This window comes from Eschrichtius robustus, chromosome 4, assembly GCF_028021215.1.
Source record: "Eschrichtius robustus isolate mEscRob2 chromosome 4, mEscRob2.pri, whole genome shotgun sequence".
Lineage (NCBI taxonomy): Eukaryota > Metazoa > Chordata > Mammalia > Artiodactyla > Eschrichtiidae > Eschrichtius > Eschrichtius robustus.
The window spans coordinates 129,946,409-129,971,804 of NC_090827.1; the positions used below are offsets into that span (position 1 = coordinate 129,946,409).

The 25,396-nt window shown below is 35.4% G+C and overlaps 1 protein-coding gene across 2 annotated transcripts in view; it reads right to left on the reverse strand.

Moving 5' to 3' along the window:
* PRSS12 (serine protease 12) overlaps positions 1 to 25,396 on the reverse strand; it is a 72,929-nt gene that overhangs the window by 27,037 nt on the left and 20,496 nt on the right. For both annotated transcript variants that reach the window (XM_068543353.1, XM_068543354.1), the window contains exons 4-8: positions 22,131 to 22,281; positions 13,548 to 13,726; positions 11,627 to 11,768; positions 8,188 to 8,384; positions 3,827 to 3,968 (exon numbers count right to left, since the gene is read on the reverse strand). In XM_068543353.1, coding sequence (XP_068399454.1) covers positions 3,827 to 3,968; positions 8,188 to 8,384; positions 11,627 to 11,768; positions 13,548 to 13,726; positions 22,131 to 22,281 — 811 coding nt within the window. The remainder of the gene's footprint in view (positions 1 to 3,826; positions 3,969 to 8,187; positions 8,385 to 11,626; positions 11,769 to 13,547; positions 13,727 to 22,130; positions 22,282 to 25,396) is intronic.

Consider the following 25,396-nt stretch of genomic DNA (forward strand, 5'->3'; position numbering starts at 1 on the left):
AAATCAAAAAACCGAAGATTACACAAAGAACAGACAATAAAGCATGATAAATAGCATAAAAGTAGATGACAGGTGGAAGTAAACATGTAGAAAATAAAATTAGACTCATTAAATAAAACAAAAGGATGACTCCTTAGCAATTTACCAATCAATGCACAAACTAAAGAGAATGCACCATTTTAGATATATCAACAAGTAGAATTAGAGAACATTTTAACTAATGAAAGTACATAATTAAAGACATTTTCAATGATATAGTGAAATCTAATAAATTTTTCTTTGACTTTTTAAAAAATAATTAAGGACTGTGTCACCTACAGAGACTTCTCACTGGACTACAAGCATGCAGTAATTCATAGCTAAGAATTCCGATGAGACAATAGGCTCTAATACATTAGTCTTTAAACTGAGTATCAAGTGCTCCTGGGAGTAGGTGATGACTTTCCAAGGGATATAAGGACTTTATGGGAACTGATATGCAGATCATCAAAATCCACGTGTATTCTCTCCTAAAACTGGTCTTGCTAAAGTCAAGGTCAACTTCTCTTTCAAAATTTCCCTTTTCCCACTGAGCAAAACAAAGGCATGTCTTTCACTCATTCCAAATCCAATCACAGTGCATTGCTCCAAGATTTAAAAGACTCTAAAGTGGCCAAAAGAACAATTCAAAATAAATTTTATCCAAGGACCAAAAACCCAACCCATCAGTCTAGGAAATGGAAGCTTTGGTCAACTTTTCTTTCCTATGTTTAATACTTATTTATCAAAATTTATTTTTTGTTGTTGTTGTTTTTAATTAGTTGTGTACTAGAAATCATAAAATCCTGAGAGGAACTTGTTAGAAGAATTTAATTTCTCTCTTTCTCGCTCTCTCCATGTGTGTACAAACACACACATTTTTAAAAACACAGGACATTAGGATTCTGTGGGGAAAGAAAATTTAAACTACAATTTCAAGGAGAAAAAGAAACTATGTAAAATTTGTGAAGGTCAAAAAAGAGCTTGCTCATGTGTTTTTTAAATGAATGACAGAGTATCAAAGCACTATATTTATATTTTATTGGATATAATTAAGAGTAAAGTAACTGTTCTATTTTTAAATGTCATATACAAATATGCCAGAAATTAAATCCTTTGCAGCTATTTAAATGTAAGATAAAAATTAGATATACTTAACTTTAGGTCTCTACTAAGACAATAGGGGTACATCATTTTTTAAATTCTTTTAAGGGATACTACTCTAATAAATACACAGTTCAAAAACAATGTCATATTGAAATATATGTTAATGGATTCACACAAAGTTCAAATAGAATGGAATTTCCATCATGGCTATTTAGTCTTTCTTAACGAGGCTAACTGATAGCAACACATTTCACATTCAACCCTCTAAAAACAATGTGCTCATATGCTAGACTTTGTCAGACATTACGTAATACATCATTAAAGAGTGCCTTTTACTTTCTGTTCACTCTAAGCATATCTATATTAGTTACCATTCACGTTCCTGGTTTTTGTTACTTCATTTCTGTTTCTCCCATTATGAAAAAGCTTTCTAATGTTATTTTGATTCTCAGTGTTTCCAAGGACTAATCCTCAAGTGTGATATAGCTGGCTGGGGGACAGGTCTCTGGAATTCTTATTAATAAAACTCAAGCCTTTTGACAGTTTCAAAGTTTTCTGGATTGACTTCTACAAATAAATTGCTTTATTAAAGACTTTTATTAATTCGAAGTAACATTCTGTTCTAATCACATACCTATTTACAATTATATATATGTTTTATATGAAATTCCATCTCCCCTTGGTGAAAAATTATAAAAACGTTCAAGTATATTTAGATTGATCAAATATCGAAATGATTTTCTTTTAAATACTATTTGATGGCAAATTGTAGCTTGTGCACTAGAAGATGTCTATCCAATTTGTCATAGTTACATTAAATTACTGAATTATATGTTAAGAGGCTTTATTTTAAAAATAATTATGAAGTATGATCTTCCTTCAATGCTTTTCTTGATAATTGTTACAGAAATAGTATTGAAAATTGCTACAAACTTTGTTCACTTAATCTAGATTGCTCTTACCTAAATTCACCATTTGAGTTGAATGCAAAATGGACTAAATGATAAGTAAAAAGCAATGAAAAATTTAGAAAGAAATCAAAGTGAAAATGCATTGATGAATATTCTTACAAATTTTTTTCTCCTTAAACATGACTTAGACACACAATTCAAGGATCAAATTTGACTTTTTCTTTCATATTTTCTTTCATATTTCCAAAGGTAACACTAGGTTTCTTGGATCACCTCTACCAAAAAAATAAAAGTAAGCCAAAAAACCAGTCTCAAGCAGTATATACTTTAATGGCTGATTTTAGGTAAGGAAATTCACTGGGCATGTAATGTAAGAACAATAATGTATATATGGAGAACGAAATGTTAGAAATGTAGTGAGCAAAGGAAACTTAAATAGTTGACTGAATTCATCTAGGCATCTAATGTAGATGCTTCCTCCCTTCCTCTACTACCCCATATTTTGAAAGCTGAAAATATGTCACACACCACCAATTTTGAATACTGAAAATCTATATTACAAATAATGGACCCACTGACCATAGGACAATTGGAATTGCAACTAGGTCCAAAACTGAACCGTAAATTGAAGTAGTATCTGAGTAACCAAAAACAAACTCTGACTTAAAACTTTAGGGAAAAAAAAAAAAAAAAAATTTTTGAAATTTTATCAAAATAGAAATAATTTTAAAAATAAAAATGTATTCTGCATAGGGATAACCAGTTAAATTGATCAATATTTAAGATACACATAGATGTGTAATTAAGGATATATTTTAAAATCCAAACCACTATTAGTAATCCAATATAAGCTAGGCAAATTATGTATATTAGCTTAAATTTCATGACCCTCTAAACTGTAACATGTTCCATATATTTGCAACTCCAAAATCAATCAGCCCTTTCACAGTCATTTGCAGACATGCGTAAAGTCTCAAAAAATTTGAGTTGCCCCGCTGAGGTCTCACAAGGAGATAAACTGCCTTTCTAGTTCAGCTCTCAAACTGGAAATAAGTGTCCTTTCTCACCTCATTTAGTGCCACATTTTTCATGCTATAACTCATGCCTTAATGAAGCCCATTTAACACACTTATTTTCTCTGTAAGGAGTATCACAGCATTCCTTCATTCAAGAATGTTAGACAGCACTTCAGCAAAATTCTTGGGGACCATTTTAAACAGGGAAATCATCAACAAAAAGGTACAGAAATGGAAGGAAAAAAAAAGCACTAGGAGACTGCAAAAAGGGCAGTCGTTTGCAAGCACAAGAGCTAAAACAAGAAGGCAGAACATGGCTTGGTTCAACCTCAGCTCTAGAAGTAATGGCTCAGTATTTTCTAACTCGATGTTCACAGTGACTTTACAGAATGTAACTACTGCAAATAACAAGAACCAACTGTAATTTCAGTAACAGTAGAATCCCTTATAAGGCTACTGTCTTACGACATAAATCACAGAGAAAAGGTTAACATCTTTGGCTGACAGAAGCAGTAGTATGAATAGTCAAGAGTTATTAGACTATTTGTTACTAGATAAAAGCTACATTTCTTAAGTAACATAATGTATATTTCTTGTGAGAAAATAGAAAATTTTAAAGAGACTCTACTTCGTATTTCTTTATAATTCTGAATCAAATAAGCATGCTGCCAGTATTTTCAATTGAATCATAGAAGTTAATCTTAGGCAAGAACAAGGATAAAAAATCAGAAATTTTCATCAGATGAACATCCCAAATAGTTAGGTTTTCCTTACTTGTAGCCAAGCTGTCGACAGATCACAGTTGCGTCCTTATCAGTCCACCCATCATCACAAATTGTTCCCCACTGGCCATGGATAAAAACCTCCACTCGTCCTTCTTTCTTATTTTCTCCATCCATCAGTCTGATTGGAAAACCTAAGTCATGATTCAAAAGTATTAGAAAAGCCAAAACAAGCAAACTGATACTAAAGCATGAGAGACTTTATAAAGTACTATCTGTTTGTAAAAGGAGCTAAAAATCAGCTGGGCAATGAGAGAGAGAGAGAGAAGAGAGGAGAGATACCAATTTTTTAAAAAACTGTATCTACTTCTGCAATATCTTCTGTAGCCTTGAAGTCAGAATGCTGATCTTGCTCAACTTTGTATTCCCAGCCCTTGGAGCGGTGCCTGGCATTATAGTCTAGAGAGTACACGTAATAGCTGTTTCTTGAATAAATGAATATATATCACTGTAAAATCGTGGATTATTTTATTACCACTAACTCTTACTTAGTAAAAGACATTAACTTGGAGTTGTTTTTGTTCTACATCTACTCACTTATCCATGAACACACCTAGAAATTTATATTCCAAAGCTAGGATTTTTAGATATACCCTTGCATGCATGAGTAACTTGAATGATGGAAGAGGAAAAAAAAAAAAAAAGGCAAGCACAAGGACAATTTCTATCTCAGCCCTCCTATTTACTATGGATTCCAAAGGAAGGGCTTAAATCATAAAAATTAAGATGTAAAAGTTGAGAAACTGACCTCTAGCAAATTGGGATTTATCTAAATTATGCAAATAAAGTGGTTTATAGAGTCTTTCACACATCTCTATCAACACCAATAAATATGGTTTTGTTTAATCAAAAGCCCTCACTATGGCTTGCATACTGCCAGGGGTTGAATTGTGAAGTCATTAGAGGGGGTTCTAATCCAATGTGTGCACAGAGATATACAGAAGGAAGACAGAGTGAAGAGACATAGGAGAAAATGGCCACCTGTAAGCCAAGGAGAGAGGTCTCGAACAGAACTTTCCCTCCCAGCCCTCAGAAGGACCCAACCTCTGTGGACAACCTCAGTTTTGGACTTCTAGATTCCAGAAGTGTGAGACAATAAAATATCTGTTGTTTAAGCCACCCAGTATGTGATACTTGATTACAGTAATATACATACTTTAGATTACCTAGTTACTAGAAGGGTCTCCAGCTTCGGGGCCCCTAAGATTGACTGATAAGGATTAGGGAATACCATCAAACATAGTGAAATTAGCAGAACCAAGGAGGTGAAGTAAGCAGCTAATGAACAGAGTATCATTCTATATGTGTTTAAACCAACATATGTAATCACTAGACATTTGTTAACTGAAGGAAAATACTGATGGCAAGATGGACACATCCTACTTTGATTCCTCTGATTCTTCTTTGTTGCCCCCAGAGTTGCTGGCTCCCTAATTTCTGTCCCTGATCATACTTCATGGAACAGGCATCACAGTAGAATCAACACAGCAAAGTCAAAATCAACAAATGTTTGTGGAGTGCCTACTCTATGCACTGCTTACATTAGCTGAAAATCTTGGCGTTTTAGGTGTGTCACAAAACACAGTGTATTTGAAACTTAACATTTCTTATTATTGTATCTGAAATTTGGGGATTCTTTGCAAGAGGAGCAAGGCAAAAAAGTGATCCTCAACGAAAAAATTTAAACAGATGAAATTCTTAAAATTTTCAATTTTTACATTTTTTAGATCTTTGGTGCAAAATTAAGAAATCATATGTACATGGAATTAGACCTCCATATTCCACCCTAGTTGTTTTATGGGTAGCTTTTCACATACCATAAAAATAAAAATGATAAAGTGTTTTTAAAGCCTAAGTTGCATACTTTATAAAAATAATAATGCAATATTCTGAACCTAATTTTAGCCATCCATTTTATAAAATCACTGGATTTTCAATGCCTGAAGGGAAACTGAATGACATAAGCCATTCTATCAATACCACCCCACCGCTTAAGTTCTATCTGTTATGGCAATAATAATATACATGTTTTATTTCTAAAATCTTAAATAAATATAAAATGCTTGGGAAAACTAAACAGTCCTGTGGGTATACAGCATCTTTAATTATATACCTCAAACTCTGATTACAGTAGAGTTTTCTTTATTTCAATTTTCCTGTAACACTGATTTAATACATTATCTTAAGAAAATAATATTTTTCCTAGAAAAAAAGATAAAATCTAGCATAAATGTAAATTAAAAATCAAACTTTGAGTAAGAGACACTCTCACTGTGAAAGAAATCTCTGCTAAGATTTAATACTCTAAACTTTAGAATTAAAGCAGTATTAAAATGAGAAATCTACATATTGACCATCCCACAAATTTCCCCCAATTCACATAGGCATTAACTGCATTCTTACTAAAATTACTTTTACTGACCTAGAATATTGCTTTTGAGCATTCCATCTACCACACACCCAAAATTAGAAAGTGTCTATTGAACTACTACTAATTTTGAGAAAAGTTTCATTCACATTTAAAGTTAAGGTCCACAAGTTACCCTTCAAATAGTTGAAAACTGTAATAGTCTAACAGCTCTTATCACAGTGCCAAGGAAGTAAAAAATCTCAGTTGCTTTTAAAATGATGTTGTTTATACCACTATTCCATGATCTCCTTCTTTTTTCATTATGCAGTCCTTTTTGTTAAGTGGGAAAGTAATGATCTCTTTGGATGAATAAATGGTAATCTGATTCTATTCCAAAAGGATAATTTGGCTCAGATATAATGTCCTTTGGACAAATGAATGGTTAATAGACATATTACCAAAATTAGGACCAAAGAATTCATAATAATGATCCCATATTTTATTAATAATTATCACCCTCAGCTTTTTAAATTTTTAAAAAATATATCTATAATCCTAGAAAATTAAAGATTTTTAGGGGAACTGAAAGGATTAGATGTCCTAACTGTACGTGTATATTTAACCACACAGGTCTTCAGATAACTCAGATTATAGTATTTTGTATTTATAATATTTCATCACCTGGAACACTGATGGAATGTGCCTGAACATATCACTCCATGATCCAAATACCCACTATCTGGGGCTAAGAGGATCCAGTTCTAGCAAATAGGCTCTATCTCCCCCAACCACATGCAATCATTCATCACATAATCCTGGGAGAATCATAAATCCTTTATAAGAAGAAAGGAGCAAGGGAAAAGAATAAACAAAAAGAAACAAAATTGAAAATATGACCCATAAGGGATGGGGTAAAAGGCTGTATTTCTACCTGGTATAATGCTAGATTAGTGCAGTGAGTCACTATGATCTCACAGGATAGAGTACAATGAGGAATCAACCACGTACTTTGACAAACTTAAGTATACAAAACAGTTAATACTGTGGGATTAAACACGTTCCATTATTTTATAATGTGAAGATTCCAGCTTCACGGTCTCAAAACAGGAGGATACAAAAAGGGCTGATTCAAGCCTGAGGTGAAACTTAAGAACCACCTGTGGTTATTTTAACATCTATGCACCAAAAAATACATGTATAGATACAAATAGAGCTATGGTAGAGTCCTGGCATGTCTTTTGAATATGTCCCTCTATATTTTTCATTCATATTTATTCTGCCCTCCTTGTTGGATGTTAAGTCTGTCAAGGATATATAGTTATTTGCTCTCTGCTCACAAAAGGACCTTCATCTACAAATATTTAAGACTGTTAGATGAGCTAGGTACCTTTTATCCGACCGTAAGGCTGAAGAAATTTGGAACTAGGGAGTAATAAAGGACACTAATGGATTTTTAGTAACAGGGTATCTTAGAAAGATAGGTGGGCTATTTACTCCAATGAATCCACCTAGGAGCCCAGTGAGAAACTTGAAAGATCTAGGTTAGAACAGAGCAAAGGCTGGTTGGTAACCAATGATTGACAAGGCCTCAGGACTAAAGAAGAAATAAATCATGGAAGGTGGGAAAGAGAGCTATTGTTTTGTTCTGATTTATTTTTAATCCTTTCTCAAGTAGTTCATTAGAATTCAAGGTAAATGAGAAGCAGAATAGGTGACTAATCAGTTGGGGAATGGATATTGTGGCTTCTTTAATCCATCTTTCAGATACATGAGAAATTTAGGCTTACAGGTAAAGAAAAATTAGGAGTAGAAATTTATAACATTGGCAGAAAGACTCAAAAGACTATTTTTCTCTGAATGCAAATTATTAAAAATTAGAGCATTTGGGGAAACAGACAAAAAAAAAAAGCCAAAGATGAGAAATGCTTCACATTCCAGACCAGTGGATAGAGGTGCAGTGGCTACTGAAATACGGATACTCAAGAGCTGTGGCAGGACCTCACCCAGAGACAGTCTGTGTCCATCCCTGCCAGGGTAGCAGGAGATAGCAACATCTTCCCAATGGCTGCAGTCATGCCTTCCCCAGGGTCTCCGAGAACACTGAAGGAAACTGGTTTCCTTTCCTGAGCAGTTGACATCATCCAACCATATGGGCCCTGTGCTTTCTTCAAAGTGGTTTGCAGAGGCTTGTTTGCCATATCTGTGGCAATAAAATAAACACTGTGCATAGAACTTTTGTCTCTTGTTTCAAGGAACCACAAAACATAAAACAAACCACCTAATTAAGCGGCATGACTTCAGAGGGTAAGTATTTGTTCTTTCTCCTATCTTGAGAACTCAGTTCTCAGACCAATGTTCTGCTCCATCACATATTTTGATCATCTTAACAATGTTGGTTAACTAATCCACTAGTTAACCAACAATGTTTGGTTAACTAGTGGAAAATTAATCCTTTTTTCCCAACCATTCTTGTGTTTTGTCTACAATTTAACCCACCAACCAGAGAGAACGCAGACAAAGAGATAAACCTCAAATTCCTGACCATGGAAATAACACAGTGGACCAGAAAGTAAGAACGTGTGTCTTATATCAGCCTCTGAAGAGCCATCAAAGCCCATTTGATTTCATTAGCTTCTCTAGGCCTCTTTGGGATCCTCTCTTCCAAAATAAAAAGTGTGTATTAGTTCAGTGATTTCTCAAGGACCATTTCCAAACCATGATGAAACTTGGATTTCAGTCCATCAAAATCAGATTAATGACAATGTTCTTAGCTTTTCATAACGTTACATAAATCTGATTTTTAAGATTTTTATAAATTATATTTGTGTTTTAATTAACTTCATTTGTAACACTGCACTACAAAAAATCCTAAATGTATTAATAGAAATAGGAAAGATCTGCAAAATTTAAAATTGGTAACCAAGTCAGTCTCTACCTTCATTCATCCTCCCCTCAATTTTGTTTTCTTTTGTTCTGTAGAATACAAACAAACCTCCAGAAATTCCTGGGCTAAAAGATATTTGAAGTGTCTTTCAGTTCTCGGTCTATATAATTAAACTCTTACTCATAAATTTTATGTCAGTCACTTCCATCACTGAATGTTTTTATTATTTCTGTACTAAGAATATGAAGAGATCTTTCTGTTTGGAAGATGAATTTTCCTAATTGTTTCCCCATGAATTTTCCTAATTGTTTTACCATGCACTTATTTATTAAATTTATTTAACAAGATAAACATTTCAATAAATTAAAACAATGCAACTTTGAATGAGTCATTCTAAGACTTCTATTGTGCTGACTAATCAAATCTTAGATAGAAAAGTAATTATCCCGAATCCCATATTGCTATCACTTTCAACTTATACCATGTTTCCACAAAATGCATCAATCTGATTATCATCTGTCCATATCAACTATATAACAGACAGCAGATCATTTTACTTTAGGATATCATTTGTATGAGGAAACCCAGAGTTCACCCTTTCTCATTCCAAAAGAGTATTCTCTTTCAGAAACTCCTCCATAAACTAAAATGTAAATGTAGCACATGCCTATTCTACCTTCTAACATAGTCATTTAGAACTTTTAACAAATATTGAGAACACTTTTAAAACCATTAAGTTCTGATACTCTGTATATGCAAGAAAAACTGAATGTATTTGTGAAACAAAATAAATAAAATATGGAAAAAAAATCAGTCACTCAATTGTTTTAATTAATAAGGAAAAATACGAAAATAGTAAATAATAGTATTTTTGAATCTTTCTAAGTTTGTGAAAACAGGATACAGTTCTCAGACTAACAGAGATTTACTCAGATGAAATGATATTTTTAAGTAATTCTTATTAATTAAACAACAATATTTATTTGGCTGGCATATCATACCCCTTGACCTGACGATTATATAATAATGACTGCACTGCCCATGAAAATTCAAAATATTAGTCAATAACATGCATCTATATCTTTATGATATCATTATTTATAACAGGAAAAACTAAACTAATCTAAATATTAAGTAAATTATAGTATGAACATTCAATAGTTATTATGTTATTAAAAATTGTGACTGTGTAATAATATAAAAGTAAAAAACATGAATAGAAAAATTACATATCTACTACTAGAGCTGTTATAAAGTTTACACACAAGTTATAATAATGATGGTGTAAGAATGGAAAAATTAGGGGTAGTTTTTTATTTTCTTTATTTTCCAAACTTTATCTAAAATTTTATATTACTTTTACAAACTTAAAAATATATGCTTAAACATGGTCATACCTAGCTTGAATGAAAGCATATTTTTAAGGTTTAATAAATATTTGCAATTAGCTCTATCTCAAGCTGAAATGAAATAATTTTGCTCGTTTTTTCAAGCATGAGACAATTACTTCAAGCATGACATAGAAGTATGGAAAACAAGAAAGAATGGGCATTCATGGGTTTCATTCAGATATTAGCTCAAAGGCATCATTTGCAGTTATTTCAACCAACTTAAGTCCTTACTCTGGAATGCATTATGTGTGTGACATGAAATATATCGCCCAAAGCGTGATACTCAGTTTTTAAGAGAGTGAGGTCAAGAGTGAGTTCTAAAGGTCATCTCATGACAAGAAAGCTGTTTTTCTCAAATAAAAGTGATAATTATCATCACATTCTGAGAAAGGAAATAATGTAATACCAAAGCATTTGACACTGGACTTCTCTGCAATTTTAGATACAGTGACGTCAGTACTAACAACATCCAATAGTAGTGAAGCATCAGAATAAAACTGAGCATTCAAAGCATACAGTCTTACTTGAACAGACACAATGAGACCTAAAAGTCATCCATGGCTCCATTATTCAAGAAGAGGGGTGGGACTTCCCTGGTGGCGCAGTGGTTAAGAATCCACCTGCCAGTGCAGGGGGCACAGGTTTGAGTCCTGGACCGGGAAGATCCCACATGCCGCGGAGCAACTAAGCCCGCGAGCCACAACTGCTGAGCCCACGTGCCACAACTATGGAAGTCCGCGCGCCTAGAGCCTGTGCTCTGCAACAAGAGAAGCCACAGCAATAAGAAGCCCGCGCCCCACAACAAAGAGTAGCCCCCGCTCGCTGCAACTAGAGAAAAGCCCATGCTCAGCAACGAAGACCCAATGCAGCCAAATAAATAAATAAATTTATAAAAAAAAGAAGAGGGGTGGTGGCAGGAAAGGCAAATGAGATAAACAGCAAGATATGGTTATTCATCATCAAAGAAAATGTTATTGGTTTTTTTGTTGTTCAATTTCCATATAGAGAAGGTAGATAAGGTAGGTAGGAAGGTAGGTAGAATAGATAGGTAGATAATGATTGTGAACATGTATTTTTAGTATTATAGAAATTACAAGTAAGGATTACAAAATGAGACTCTTAAAAATATCACTTGGCATTTAGCTGCCTCCTGTCAATGGATCTTACTTAAATCCCAGCTGTCGGCAAACCACATATGTATTCAGCTCAGTCCAGCCGTCGTCACAGACAGTGCCCCACTGTCCCCTGTAATACACCTCCAGGCGACCCTCATGGTTGCCTTTACCACCTGCAAGTCTGATGACCCCATCTGTGACAAGAAGGAGACATAGAGACTAAGCAAATAATTATCAAAAAAGGTAGAACAACATTTTAATTGCACGAGAAATATCACCCTACTCAGATCTCTCTCTAGGCCTTTTGTTAAACTTCCATTAGAACTGTGCTCAATGACCTGAGGTCACTGGATTGTTTCTGGAGTCATAAAAGTCATAAAAGTCATAACACATATCTGTCCTAACAAAATAGTCTTTCCGTTTTATTTGTACTCCTATTTCTAAGTAGAAAAACATATTCTGATATAACTCCAAAGTAGTTATTTAGATTTTTCCAGATTAAATAATATTTGGGAAATTTCCTACGGCTTCAATCTCCTTAAGTATGAGCAGTATTAGTCATTTAAATTTAAAAAGTTAAAAAAAATAGTAACTCGGAAATAGTTCAAAAATTTAACTGTGAATGAAAAATATTGCAATATGGAGACAGAAAAAGCTATTCTGGTTAAAGAGTGATCTATCATGTCAAGGTATTTATTATTCCTTGGGCATTCATAGGTTACAAAACTGGGGTTCATGTTTTCCCTTTGTTCTTTTATCAATAATACAAATCTGAATTTGAATCTCGTGAATTCAATGAATAATTAATTCCCAGAGAATTCCATAAAAAGCTTCTAAGCAGATACACAATACAATAAATTTATTCCCAAAAAAGTATATTAAAAAGCTATTTCCGTCCAAAATAATCCAAACACCCCCCCCCCGACCAAATGAAACATAAATAATCGTGGGTAAAAGTCATACTTCTCATGACTTTCTGGGATCTTTTAAAGCAAATGAAGGTCTCCTAGCAACAGAATCACTTACAAATGTAAAACTTCACTGTCTGCAAAGCACTGTTACACCTAGTATCTCATTTGACCATCTCAGCAACATTACAAGACTATCCTCATTTGAAAGAGGAAAAAATGGAGGATCAAGAGAATGAAGTGCTCTGGCTTACAATCTGGTATAAATTTTATATTTCTATTGTGTATAAATGTGTTATTCTAATAAAAACAACAGTGTGTATAGAACTCTGTAAATAAAAAAGTAGAACTTCAGCATTTCACAGTCCCTCAGAAGTGTTTCACTTGATTTTTTTAAAGAAAGATTAAAGCCCCCAATTTTTTTCTTCAAGCTCTTTTTACTATAGAAACAACAGATTTGTGATGACCCAACTTCTCTTGCCTCTCCATTTCCCTCTTCTTCCCTGCAAACATATAAGTACATATACATACACTCATTTGCACTCAGAAATATCCTTCTTGCAACACAAGATATATCTTGACAAGCATGCTGTGATTTGGAATAGTCTGAATATTGAGCACAGCAAAGGTAACTTGGTTCTTTAATAGTGTGATTTAATCAACAATCCCATCAATATGGTTTTACCAGCTACAAACACATTCCTAGAATCAAGATAGGTTAATATATGAATGGACTAAATATAGAATTCTAATACCTAACACACGAAATTTATCATTGCACACTGATTTTGACTATTGGGTACTATACATTGCAACAAGATCATATTTTCTGACCTAGCTTTATAGGACTGTATAGCTTGCAACTGAAAAATTCAGAAATATCTATGAATAAGGAGATAGCATTTTAATATATCATTTGTATTACTTTTTTTTTTTTAAGTTTTATTTGGGGGCTTTATTTGTAAGCTCATTTAGTAATATCAGCTAAATTGAGGAGAAGGGAAGGTAAGCCCAAATGGTGCTGGGGGCAAGAGTTGGTTAAGATTAATGGGGTGAAGCTCTTACCTGTTAGAGGGGTACAGGACACTCCAGCATCTTCTTTATGGCCACAATTATGCTCTCCCCAGGAACTCTTTGGACACTGCTCAATAGAAAGCTCATTCCCAGTGCAGCGTACTTCATCCAACATTACTGGGCCAGATCCTTCCCCAAAATATGCCTGATTCCATGCTTTGGCAATGCCGCTGAACAAACATAAGAACATAAGTCAGACCACAGGTTGGTCTGACTTTTTTCTTTTGCTCCTGGCAAAGGTAAAATTATGATTAATTCATAATTTCCCTTATCAATTCACTCCATAGGTCACACATGACTTGCTCTATTTCTTTTTTGTTTGCTTGTTTGTTGATCTTTATATTTTCAGCTATCACAAATCTTTCCAAGACTGCTAGTTACTCTCCAATATTTACTCCCCTTTTCTTCGTTAGTAATGGAACCTCAGAGTTTTAGGAGGACAATGGCTATCCAGAATAAAGACCACATTTCCCACCCTCCCTTCCTTACAGTGAAGTTTGTTTGTTTGTTTGTTTGTTTTAAAATATGCATAACATAAAATTTACCACTTTAACCATTTTTAAGTGTACAATTCAGTGGCACTAAGTACATTCACCTTGTTGTGCAACTATTACTAGCATCCATCTCCAGAACTTTTTAATCATCCCAAATTGAAGCTCTGTACTCATTTTATATGACTAAGTTTTGACCAATAACATTTAGGTAAAAGTGTCATGTATCACTTCCAGGAAGTATCCTTGTCCCACTTCCTCCTTCCTGCTGACTGTTAGGCAGAGGTGATGGCTGGAGCTTGAGAAGCTATCTTGGTCCATAAGGTGCCACACTAAGAATGAAAGAACTGCAAGCAAGAAAGAGCCTGGGGCCCTGATGACTGTGGAACCACCATACTAGCCTTGAGCTATCTCTGGTCTCTTGAGAGAGAAGTAAACTCTTGTCTTGTTTAATCCACTGTTATCTTCAGTTCTCTGTTACTCGTGGCCAAATATCTCTTCACTTAAATTTATTTGACTAAATTTACTTCTCCCACAATTCAACGTGACACCATCTTCTAGAACCCCATATTTAAATGAAGAAGATCACGATTGCCTATCAAAATGGTTAATGACTTCAGAAATTGCATCTTCAGCCCCTTTTAGCCTTTTAATTTTTAGACTAGAGCATTTATACTTGCAGTTTATTTTTCAATGATTCTGCATCTATTCCCCGTTATTTAAGTTGCCCTTTTCTTATAACATTATAACTATCTTAAGAATTTACAACCAAAACAAGAATATAATTTTTATATATGTAATTCAAATTTTACTGTCCAGAAATAAGGTTTTATTGGAACAAGGGCACACTGTTTCCCAACTTATTGTCTGTGGCTGCTTTTGCACTACACAAAAGCTCAGTTGAGTAGTTGGAAAGTCTAAAATACTCACTATCTGGCCCTTTACAGAAAAAGTTTGTTGACCCTCGCTCTAGAGGAAAGAGATTAATGAAAGCAAATATGGAAACTGATTTAGAGAACACTGAAAGTTGGAGAACAGAGGAGGAGGAGACAGGATGACTAATGCAGGTCATGGGGAAGCCAGATAGGAAAGCTTTGGAGAAAGGCAGATTAACAGCCTTCTTGGATCTTTGCCCTGGGATAAATGCTAGGAAAGAAAAAGATCTGTTAAAGAAAACTTCAGTGGGTATAATTCATTGAGCCAAGATTAGGTGCTATAAGAAAACCAGGGACCAATATGAGAGAATATAAAATTTGATCCTAAACTCATAACAGAAACAAAAAATAAACTCCAGATGGTTTAAAGACCTAAAGTAAAGGGAAGGGACGGGAAGGGAAGGGAAGGGAAGGGAAGGGAAGGGAAGGGAAGGGAAGGGAAGGGAAGGGAAGGGAAGGGAAGGGAAGGGGAAGGGAGGGGAGGGGAGGGGAGGGAAGGAGGAAGGAAGGAAGATGACTAAAAAGTTAATGTAATGAAATAATAAGAACATAGTTCTTATAACCTTGGTAATAAGAGAATTTCCTGAGCAAGATAAAAAAAAAATAACACCCAGAAGTCAGAAAACAAAGACTAAAAAAGTTAAATTTAATCACATATAAATTTGGACTACTGTATAGCAAAATACACCATAATCAGTCAAAAGGCAAACAAACTGGAGGATATATTTGTAAAACGTAACCACAATCAAAGAAAAAAAACACTCCTAGAAATAAATAATAACTTATTATTATCATAATGAAAGACAAAATGACCAACATAAACAGGGCAGGGGGCTTCCCTGGTGACCCAGTGGTTGACAATCTGCCTGCCAATGCAGGGGACACGGGTTCAATCCCTGGTCTGGGAAGATCCCACATGCCGCGGAGCAACTAGGCCCGTGAGCCACAACTACGGAGCCTGTGCATCCGGAGCCTGTGCTCCGCAACAAGAGAGGCTGCGATAGTGAGAGGCCCGTGCACCGCGATGAAGAGTGGCCCCCTCTTGCCGCAACTAGAGAAAGCCCTCGCACAGAAACGAAGACCCAACACAGCCAAAAATAAATAAATAAATAAATAAAATTTAAAAAAACAGGGCAAAGGAGAGGAACAGGCTATTTACAGAAGAAGAAATGCCCATGGCCACTGACCATATGGTAAGATGCTCAACCTTACAATGGTCAAATTAAAACAATAAGAATGCATTCTTACATATCCTTAATATCATTTTCATTAAATATTTAGGCTAAAAGTTTACAAACTAAAGCCTTTTTATTCCCCAGAAAACAATAACAAACCAAGCCTAAAATATTCGTTAGTTGGGAGTGACTTGAGATGGGCTGGACAGAGTAACTGAAATATATTGTATTTCAAATATGTTAAAGATTATGTGATAGAGGTCCTAGGAAAAAGCAAAAGGCCTGATTAACTGCCTCTGAACTGTGTCCCTCCCTTAAGGGAGGACACAGGATGGGAGAGCAGAAGCCCCAAACAGTGACTCTGGGGAAAGTCATCTATGTTATAATGCAGTCTTTTTTTCTTTTTTTTTTTTTAAATATTTGGCTGCATTGGGTCTTCCTTGCTGCACCTAGGCTTTTCTCTAGTTGCAGCGAGCGGGGGCTACTCCGTTGCAGTGCGTGGGCTTCTCATTGCAGTGGCTTCTCTTGCTGCAGAGCATGGGCTCTAGGCGTGCGGGCTTCAGTAGTTGTGGCACACGGCCTCCATAGTTCTGGCTTGCGGGCTCTAGAGCCCAGGCTCAGTAGTTGTGGAGCATGGGTTTAGTTGCTCCGCAGCATGTGGGATCTTCCCGGACCAGGGCTCGAACCCGTGTCCCCTGCATTGGCAGGCGGATTCTTAACCACTGTGCCACCAGGGAAGTCCTATAATGCAGTCTTAAAACACCATTTGGGTGTTTTATTTTCTTCCTTATATATATTTTTATATTTTCCATTGTTTAAAACATTATATATATTTTCCATTGTTTACAAACATTATTTTAATGATCACAAAAATGTTTAATTAAAATAAACTAATCAGAAAAACTAATATAATAAATTCAAGAACCAAAAAAGAAACTAACTAGGAAACTATGATGTAAAACAAACTAGGTTTCTTAGCTAATTTTTGAGTCTATTAAAATTAAGATTATAATATTTATAAATATACACATTCCTTCAGCCAGTCACTAGTATTTCCTGGTGCCCTGGACTGTGCTGGCTCTCAGGGGAACACCAAAGAAATTGATGACTCTGCCCTTCAAGAGACTGTGCAATACTAGGGAAAGCAACATAAAACTCATGGCTTGTTAAAGGCAAATAAGTGCTATGTGAATTCGATAAAGCTGTGTGTTCTCTGCCCTTCCTTTATGGAAGTTATGTCCACACCAGCCCTGGCAGTTCATTTGTAGTAATAGTCCCAGTGTTACCTACTCTCTTACCCTCTGACCACAGAATAAATTTGTGGGGTTCTCTGATATAATACACTGATTTATTAGGTTATTTTCTGTAAAGCTGTTTGACCTACATAGCAGCAATCCCCAATAAACACTGAATTGATTCTATGTCTGATCTTTATTCAAAACATTCCTAAACCTACTTAGCTAATCTGACTGTATTCATATAAAGTTTGTTTGTTCTCCATAGGAAAAAAAAGCAAATAAATAGTACCATCTGACTAACTCAATCCCCAGGCTTAGCCACTACTTTGAATAGACACAATAGAGTTAGGCAATTCTATCGCGCAAGATAATTACTTGTTAGGTTATAAAAGACTGGTCCTTTGACTGCAAATATCAGTTTGCGGCACTTGTAACATATGGATGAAAAAAGCTCATTTTTAATGATCAATAGCCTATGTTTCTCCCTGGAAAACAACCCCCTCCATCTCTAATTATGATATTTGAAATACACGGAATGATTACTGCATGCCAGACACTGGTCTAACAGCTTTATATGTATTTAACTCTTTTAATCCTCCCTACAACCCCATGATGTTATTATCCCTAATTACAAATGAGGAAACTGAGGTCGAGAAGTTAATAATTAGCCCAGCATTACACCACCACGAGATGGTAAGGCTTGTCTGGCTACAGAGCTGACCCTGAAACACTTGGCTTTCTTGCAGTCTCCTGGGGCATCTTCAGTTAAGGTGGCTATGGCACCGCAAATACAGTCTGTCTAAAACATGTTCATCATTGTTTCTTCCTACAATTAACTTTTCTCTCTTGACTTACCTATTTCTTTCAGCCCTATATTCATATTTATTCTTATTAACACCTGTCTATTTTGCAAACAGTGTAACATGAAAGAAAAAAAATCCTACACTGGAAGCCATAAATCTCAAGATTCTGGCCCTCACTCACAGTATGATTTAGGGGCTTTGAGTAATCTCAGAGGGCCTAACTTTCTTATCTGTTATATAAGGCCTCCGTCCTGCTCAGTAATTCCACATACCATTAATGTTTATAAAGTATTTTAGAAATTAATAAACAGTAAAATAAGAGAACAAAGAAACATTTTTAATTGTACCAGAAGAATTTTTATTCTGACCACTCAATAGTATGGTTCTATATGATAATTTTATACCAAAAAAAAACCCTAGGAAGAAAAAGTGTTAAAAAATTTTAAATTCTTATGTAAATTATGGCATATCCACACAATAAAATATGATGTCACAGTTCTACGCTACGCTTTTAAGAGTTCTAAAAGACATAGGAAATGCTTCAATGTTAAGTGCACAAAAGGAACTCCAATTAAAATGTCTCTACCTGAAACTTCACTGTGTACATATGCATTCTCAAGTTCAATTTTCTAACATTGGGCTGCCTCCTGTCCTGCTCCTCATCTTTCTCTGAGTTCTAGGCCAATCAAATTTAAGTATCTTAAGTCCAGTAATTCCTTTTGTGTTGTAGGAAGCTTGCCAGCTACCAGAATCTACAGACACCATTAAAAGGCGCGGGTCAACAAAGACAGCATCTCACAAAGAAATTGTAACTAGCACTCCAGAGAGGCATGGTGTAGTTTCCCTTTGGGAATTCGACAAGGCAAGTATGACTGAGATGAAATTTGCTTAAGAACAAATCATAAATTGAGATAAGCTATGATTATGCTGTCTGCTATCAAACTTGTAACATTAAAAATTATTTCATCTGAAAGTACTGTGTCTTTAAGTGAGCAAAACAAATTCTAGGAGAAGAGCAGTTGCAGGATATTGCTTTGTTGCAAGCTTATGAGAGAAGTATAAAATCAAGGGAAAGAAAAGCAAACGAACAACGTCAGCTCGAGCCTAGAGTACTTATAATAAAAACAAATCTCCGCCAAGCTGGATTGTTGGTTATTACATAGGGTTGTGGAGGATCTTTGCTGCCTTGAATATTTGAAGATATTTTTCCTTTTAATCACTTTTCTGAACACAAATCTCCTCATACAAAAGATAGCAGTGAGCCAATGCTTGAGAAAGATGTAAACACTTTACTCAACCCACGCATGTGTTCAACATTAATATAGTCTTCCTTGTGATTCTATCTCTATATTCTTTCCATGTAGTAGACTACTGTTTGCAACACGGTCTTTGTTTAACAACAGTTTATATGAGTGAAAAAAAAAATTTTGGCTCTCAAGAAAGAACTCTACGTTAAAACATGAATTTTTAGAATAACTATAAATGTAACTAAAATTTACAGTGTCATTTAAATTTTCTACACATTTTTCTAAGCAACAAAAGCTTGCCTTTTCCCACAGAAATATATAAATAATAATAAATGCCTTATACCTTAAATTTAGAGTAATCTATACTGCAACTTGTAATGTTAAATATGCTATTACTATGCCCTTAAAATTCTTGTATTTTTGGCAAAGACATTGATTTCTTAGTAACTAACATGAAAATCAATTAGCATACCACTGATACCATAATTGGTAACACAGTAAATACACATATACCCACACTAGAGTCTTTTACAAATACGAAATTCATAGATACAGCTAACTAAATAGAAGTTCTAGATAGAGGAATGGTGTTTGATGATCTCCTACCAAATGTCCAGCTTACTTTGAAATGTTTAATAACATTTTTCTTTGAATGTTTAATAACATCTTTCAGCTATAACAGTCCCCAATTATAGTCAATGTATACTGTATACCTATTATGTGTGCTAACTGCTTTATAACCACTAAACTCTCTACATCAGGAAATGTGTTATAGATGAGGAAACTGCAACTAAGAGATATTCTGCAATTTTTCTTATCTCCAGAAATACAACTCAAATTCAGGTCTTTCTGAGTACAGGGCACATGCTCATAATCGTATGCTATGCTGACTCTGACACCATCTAAAATTTTGAGAAAAATTGGTCTTGAAATTGATACCCAGTCAGAACGTTTTGAAAATCTAGTCTCAAAATTTAATGACTAATAACACTTTTTCTCAAAAAGAGCTAGTTGGCCCTATTCCTGACCCATCCAAAGAAAATGATCATACCAGTCAGATCATACACCACCAGTAATTATAAGCCCTATGGACACAGGACTTTGCATGCTTATTCCTTTCCCATGCATAAACTGTGAAAGAGCATTTAGGTTGCAGAATCAGTTACAGGGGGAAAATGTAACCTACAGTGAAGGATTAGGCTGATGCCACCTTAATCCAGTGCTTAACCTTATCCTTATCAGTAGGGAAAACCAGAGCTGTTCTGTGACTCCTAATGGGGTGCAAGATGAGAACATATCACCTGTGATGGTTTCTAGCCAAAATACTTGATTGATTTGATCTAATCAAGCTGTTGGACCTTGCCTCCCATTTCAGGAGTTACAAGAACCAGAGGAGTAGGCTAAATGACACCAGGAGGAAGAAATGAGACAAATCCAGATGGTAGTTTAGTCTCCAAAACAACTGGCTTGGTTTTTGGTCTCTTCAACAAGACAGTGTCATGAAAAACAAGAGGCTGTTCTAGATTAAAAGAGATTTCAGGGACATAACATCCAGATGTACTGCAAGGTCCTGGACTAAATTCTGCTGCGGACAAACCATCTGTCAAGGACATGGTGGGAACAACTATAGGAATTTGAGTATGACAGGGTATTAGACAATTTAAGAATGATTACCATTTATATTAGTTGTGATAATGATAATTTGGCTATGTAGGACAATGTTCTTATTTTTAAGAGATGCACACTGAAGTATTTAGAGGTAAAATGTTGAAACGTCTTTATTTTGCTTTAAAATACTTCAATATTAACATACAGTTTTGAAAAATAGGGGGGTCAGCTGCAAAAACAATTGCAAAAAAATTACTGTAGATGGTTCAAGGTGCAAAATTCATGCTCTAGTGTCAAAGATTATGCTTAAATGGACAAAATGATACATGGACAGAGAAGCTTTAGAAGCCTCCACATCCACCCACCCCAACCTGCCACAACATGCTAAATAATTTTTTTTTTCTAATTTAAAATAAAATATCAACTTTCAAAAGATTCCCTGATATAATTTTAGAGAAACTTTTAGGCTTGCTATATCAATGTTCAAAATCACTAAAGACAGGGGTTAGAGGATCCAAAATTATAACATACTATTCCAAAATAATCACAACTAAAGCAACATTTAATGTTGGTTTTCATATTGCTTTTTTTATCGCACATGCTTCATTGCCATATCCTGCATAGGAATTATTTCCTTTGTACTTTAATAAACATCCTTTGTTCTAAGCACATACCTCACAAATAAGGAGGCGAAGGTCAAAAGTTTAGACAGTATCTGGGGGAAAGGAATTGAACTTCAGTTAAAGCCTAACAACTAGTTTCATCATATGACTGATAAGTCGCTGCAGCTGACAGTGTTAGTCATTACCTGGGAGTAACGTAAAGGCTCCTGATGAAAAGTGGTAAAAGGCTTAGATTCTTCGGGATATAAAATCAGCTGAATTCAGGTACAAATAGGTTAGACCTAAGAGTACATAACCGTTCTCTTCAGGGAGCCTACAGCCTAATACAAAGATCAAAAGGTGGCTTTTTCCATTTGTTCAAAGAAATCTGCAATTTAAACACACCTACCTTTGGGTATGGAAATACTAAACTCAAAAATTCAAGCAAAACAAAACAAGAACAAGAAAGACCAACCTCAGGCCCAGCTGCCTGCAGACCACTTCTGCATCTGCATCATCCCACTGGTCGTCACAGACAGTCCCCCACTGACCCGCGTGGTAGAGCTCCACTCGGCCCTCACGCGCACTGCTCCCCCCAGCAAGGCGTAGGACGGGGAACGCAGGGCCTGCACAACGTGAAATTAACAACAAAGTAAACCTATGGATTCACACTGGGTGAGAAGATCAGGTATAGTTTATTTCTTTGCCATCCTCTATAATTAAGTTATATTTATTAAGTGATATGGACATACACACGCATGTCTAATATATTTTATGGTACTCTCTACCAATTAAAATACTCCAACTTGAATTACGCTCATACAAATAGCTCTCAAGAGGAAATAGTCTAAATTCACTTTCCCCCAAGGACCTCAGAAACCAGAAAAGACACACTCAAAACTGCAGTTATTGGAAACCCATTTGATTTTTACGGGGTTGCTGCCACCATTGTGGTGGTGGCATTGGTTTTTTATTTGCAGTAACTTGAGCATTACCAATATGTAATTATTAAGAATGGCACTTATGTCTATAAGATACTTGTCTTCAGCATAGAAATATTTTTACATTTGTAGAAATCAAGACAAAGTTAACATCTAACACATTATAACAAGTTGGTGGACATCACAACCAGCACCTTCAAAAAACAATATTGAAAATTCATTTGGGTATGAATCAGTTCATACTCTGTGAAGAACCACCAGAGGCTTCCCACTGCAAATTCCGTACTGTAGTCTACAGTGCCCTTATCTAGCTTCATCAGTTTCTGAATTTCTCTCTCCCTCTTTTTTTTTTTTTTTAATATTTATTTGGCTGCGCCAGGTCTCTCTTGTGGTGTGCGGGATCTTTTAGTTGTGGTATACGGGATCTAGTTCCCTGACCAGGGATCGAACCCGGGACCCCTGCATTGGGAGCATGGAGCCTTAACCACTGGACCACCAGGGAAGTCCCTGAATTTCTCCCTCTTTATCCTGGTCTAGAATTGAGGACACAGGGAATGCCCTTCCCTTTTGCCCATGTACCTCAGATACCCAGCTATACAGAGGCACGTAATAAATATTTGTTGACTGAGTGGATTGGCAAGTGATAACTAAAAGCCTAGAAACGATATCCCAAACAAGGAAAAATAATTAGCAATATCTGTTCATTCAATTCAGTTTATTAAACAGGTATTAGGCAGAAAGGCACTGCACAGACACTACCCTCAAGAAGTATACTGCCTCAGGACACGGACAACATGAGTACAGAACGAGACAGCATCGAGAAGACCCTGCAGGGGTTCAGGTGCAAGGGCTGCTTGCTCACCAGTGGGGGTAATTAGAGAATCTCTTCTGAAGAAGTTGGTAGCTAAAGAGGGCCAAGACGATGGATGGGAGTTCAGAAGTCAGACATGAGGGAAGTGCAGTTCAGGCAAAACGAACAGTATGAACAAAAACATAGAAGCACAAAGCTGTATGTATTGGGGAAACAGTATGGCAGTCTAATTTTTCTGGAATAAAGGATGTGAGATGGTAAAAGATTCAGAACAGGCTGGGTCCCTATTAGGAAATTTAGTTGCGTCTTTTGCCAAATGCTCATCATTTATCCACATGGAATATGCTAATTCTTCCACAGTGTTAGTGGCGTCAATAAATGGTATTTGGACATTCATATTTATATTCAAATATCACACTCGAGGAGGGATTTAGAATAGTGAACATTTGCATCTACTCATATACTAATACTTGTAATATAGTTTTCTTACATAAGTCAACTAGCACTTGTAATTTGTAAAAGGATAAAAGACAGGTTTAATAAACATAACTGGTCTCAATATTGTATATTAGCTTCTTATAATGACTGATCACTGAATTATGCTAATAAACTTAAATTTGTGTGTTATTATGTTTATTTTTCCTTTAAGAAGCTTGGAAAATATAGAAAAAATGATGGAAAAAATGTATAAATTTCTTAAATTATTATATTCTCCTCTACCTCCCCTCCCCCCATCTCCATGGTAAGCTTGGAGAAAACAGAAAAAAAAATTTTTAAGAGGAAATTTAAAATCACCTACAACCTAGAAACATTATCGCATATTACCTTACATTTTTTTAAGGTCGTGTTTTACTTTAAAACATATAGTTTTTCCACTGGTTGTATAAGTAATTGTGAAAATATAGAGAAGCTCAAAGACAAAATTTAGTCAACATCTCACATCCTCCCAACAAATACACGCACACAAAAAAAGCATTTGAAAAAGATTTCAGTGAAGTAATTGACTCATATTTAACTTACGGATAAATAAAACTCCCAGACGTTTCATTTAGATTGCTATTTCCTATGTCCAGTACTCACACACGATCTTCTACTTTGTAAGCATTGGAAAAGTACTAGATGCCAAGACGCCAAATGTAAATTCCAAACTAAAAGAATGTATTAAAAGTCCACCGCTATGCCTTAAGATGGACTCCATGTTTGCTGAGCTATTTGCTTTCACATTCTCATTTAATTTACCATAAAAGCATCTTTTTTCACTCTCACTTCTAATTTATCTCAACCTTCTATGTTTTATATATGCTTACAACCGACCTTAAATTTATCTTTGCAACCAGAGAATAAACAAGTGGATAGATCACAGAGAGTAGACTTAGTTTTTTTTTAAAGTAGATAGAGATCTTGGGAAAAAAAGATTGTTTTCAAGATTTTACTTACTTCACTACTTGAAAAATGTTAAACATATTTTATCAATTGGGTTGAACATAGAATACAAGCAATATCTACAAAACGCAGTGCACTGTTTAGCCCAATTCACAGCATCCCTGATGTAGCAATGTGTAAACACGTATTTGCCAAAAGTAGCATTACCCAAAGGTGGAGAGGCAAAGGAAGAAAAGGAAAAACTTACAAAATATCAAGATGTAACATGCAAAAAAAAAAAAAAAAAAAAAGATGTAACATGCACCTTGCCTACCCACAAAAGGATTGTAGCTCTCCGAGCACACACCTGTACCATATCCTGTACCATTTCCACTGGCTCTTTCAGCCAATTCACAGGAATGACCCTAAATTGGGTCTCTGTATGTTTTGCAGTGGAAACTTTTCAATTCCTCCCCTGATACTTGCACTCAAACAGAAACCACTGCCCTGCGCTGGCTGCTGGCATTCTAAGACCTGGGACATCTGGTCAGGCTGCTGTCTCCAAGGAAAATGCAAAAGGGATACTGTGACAGTGTGGTAGCCTCAGGCTGTGGTCACACATTAAAA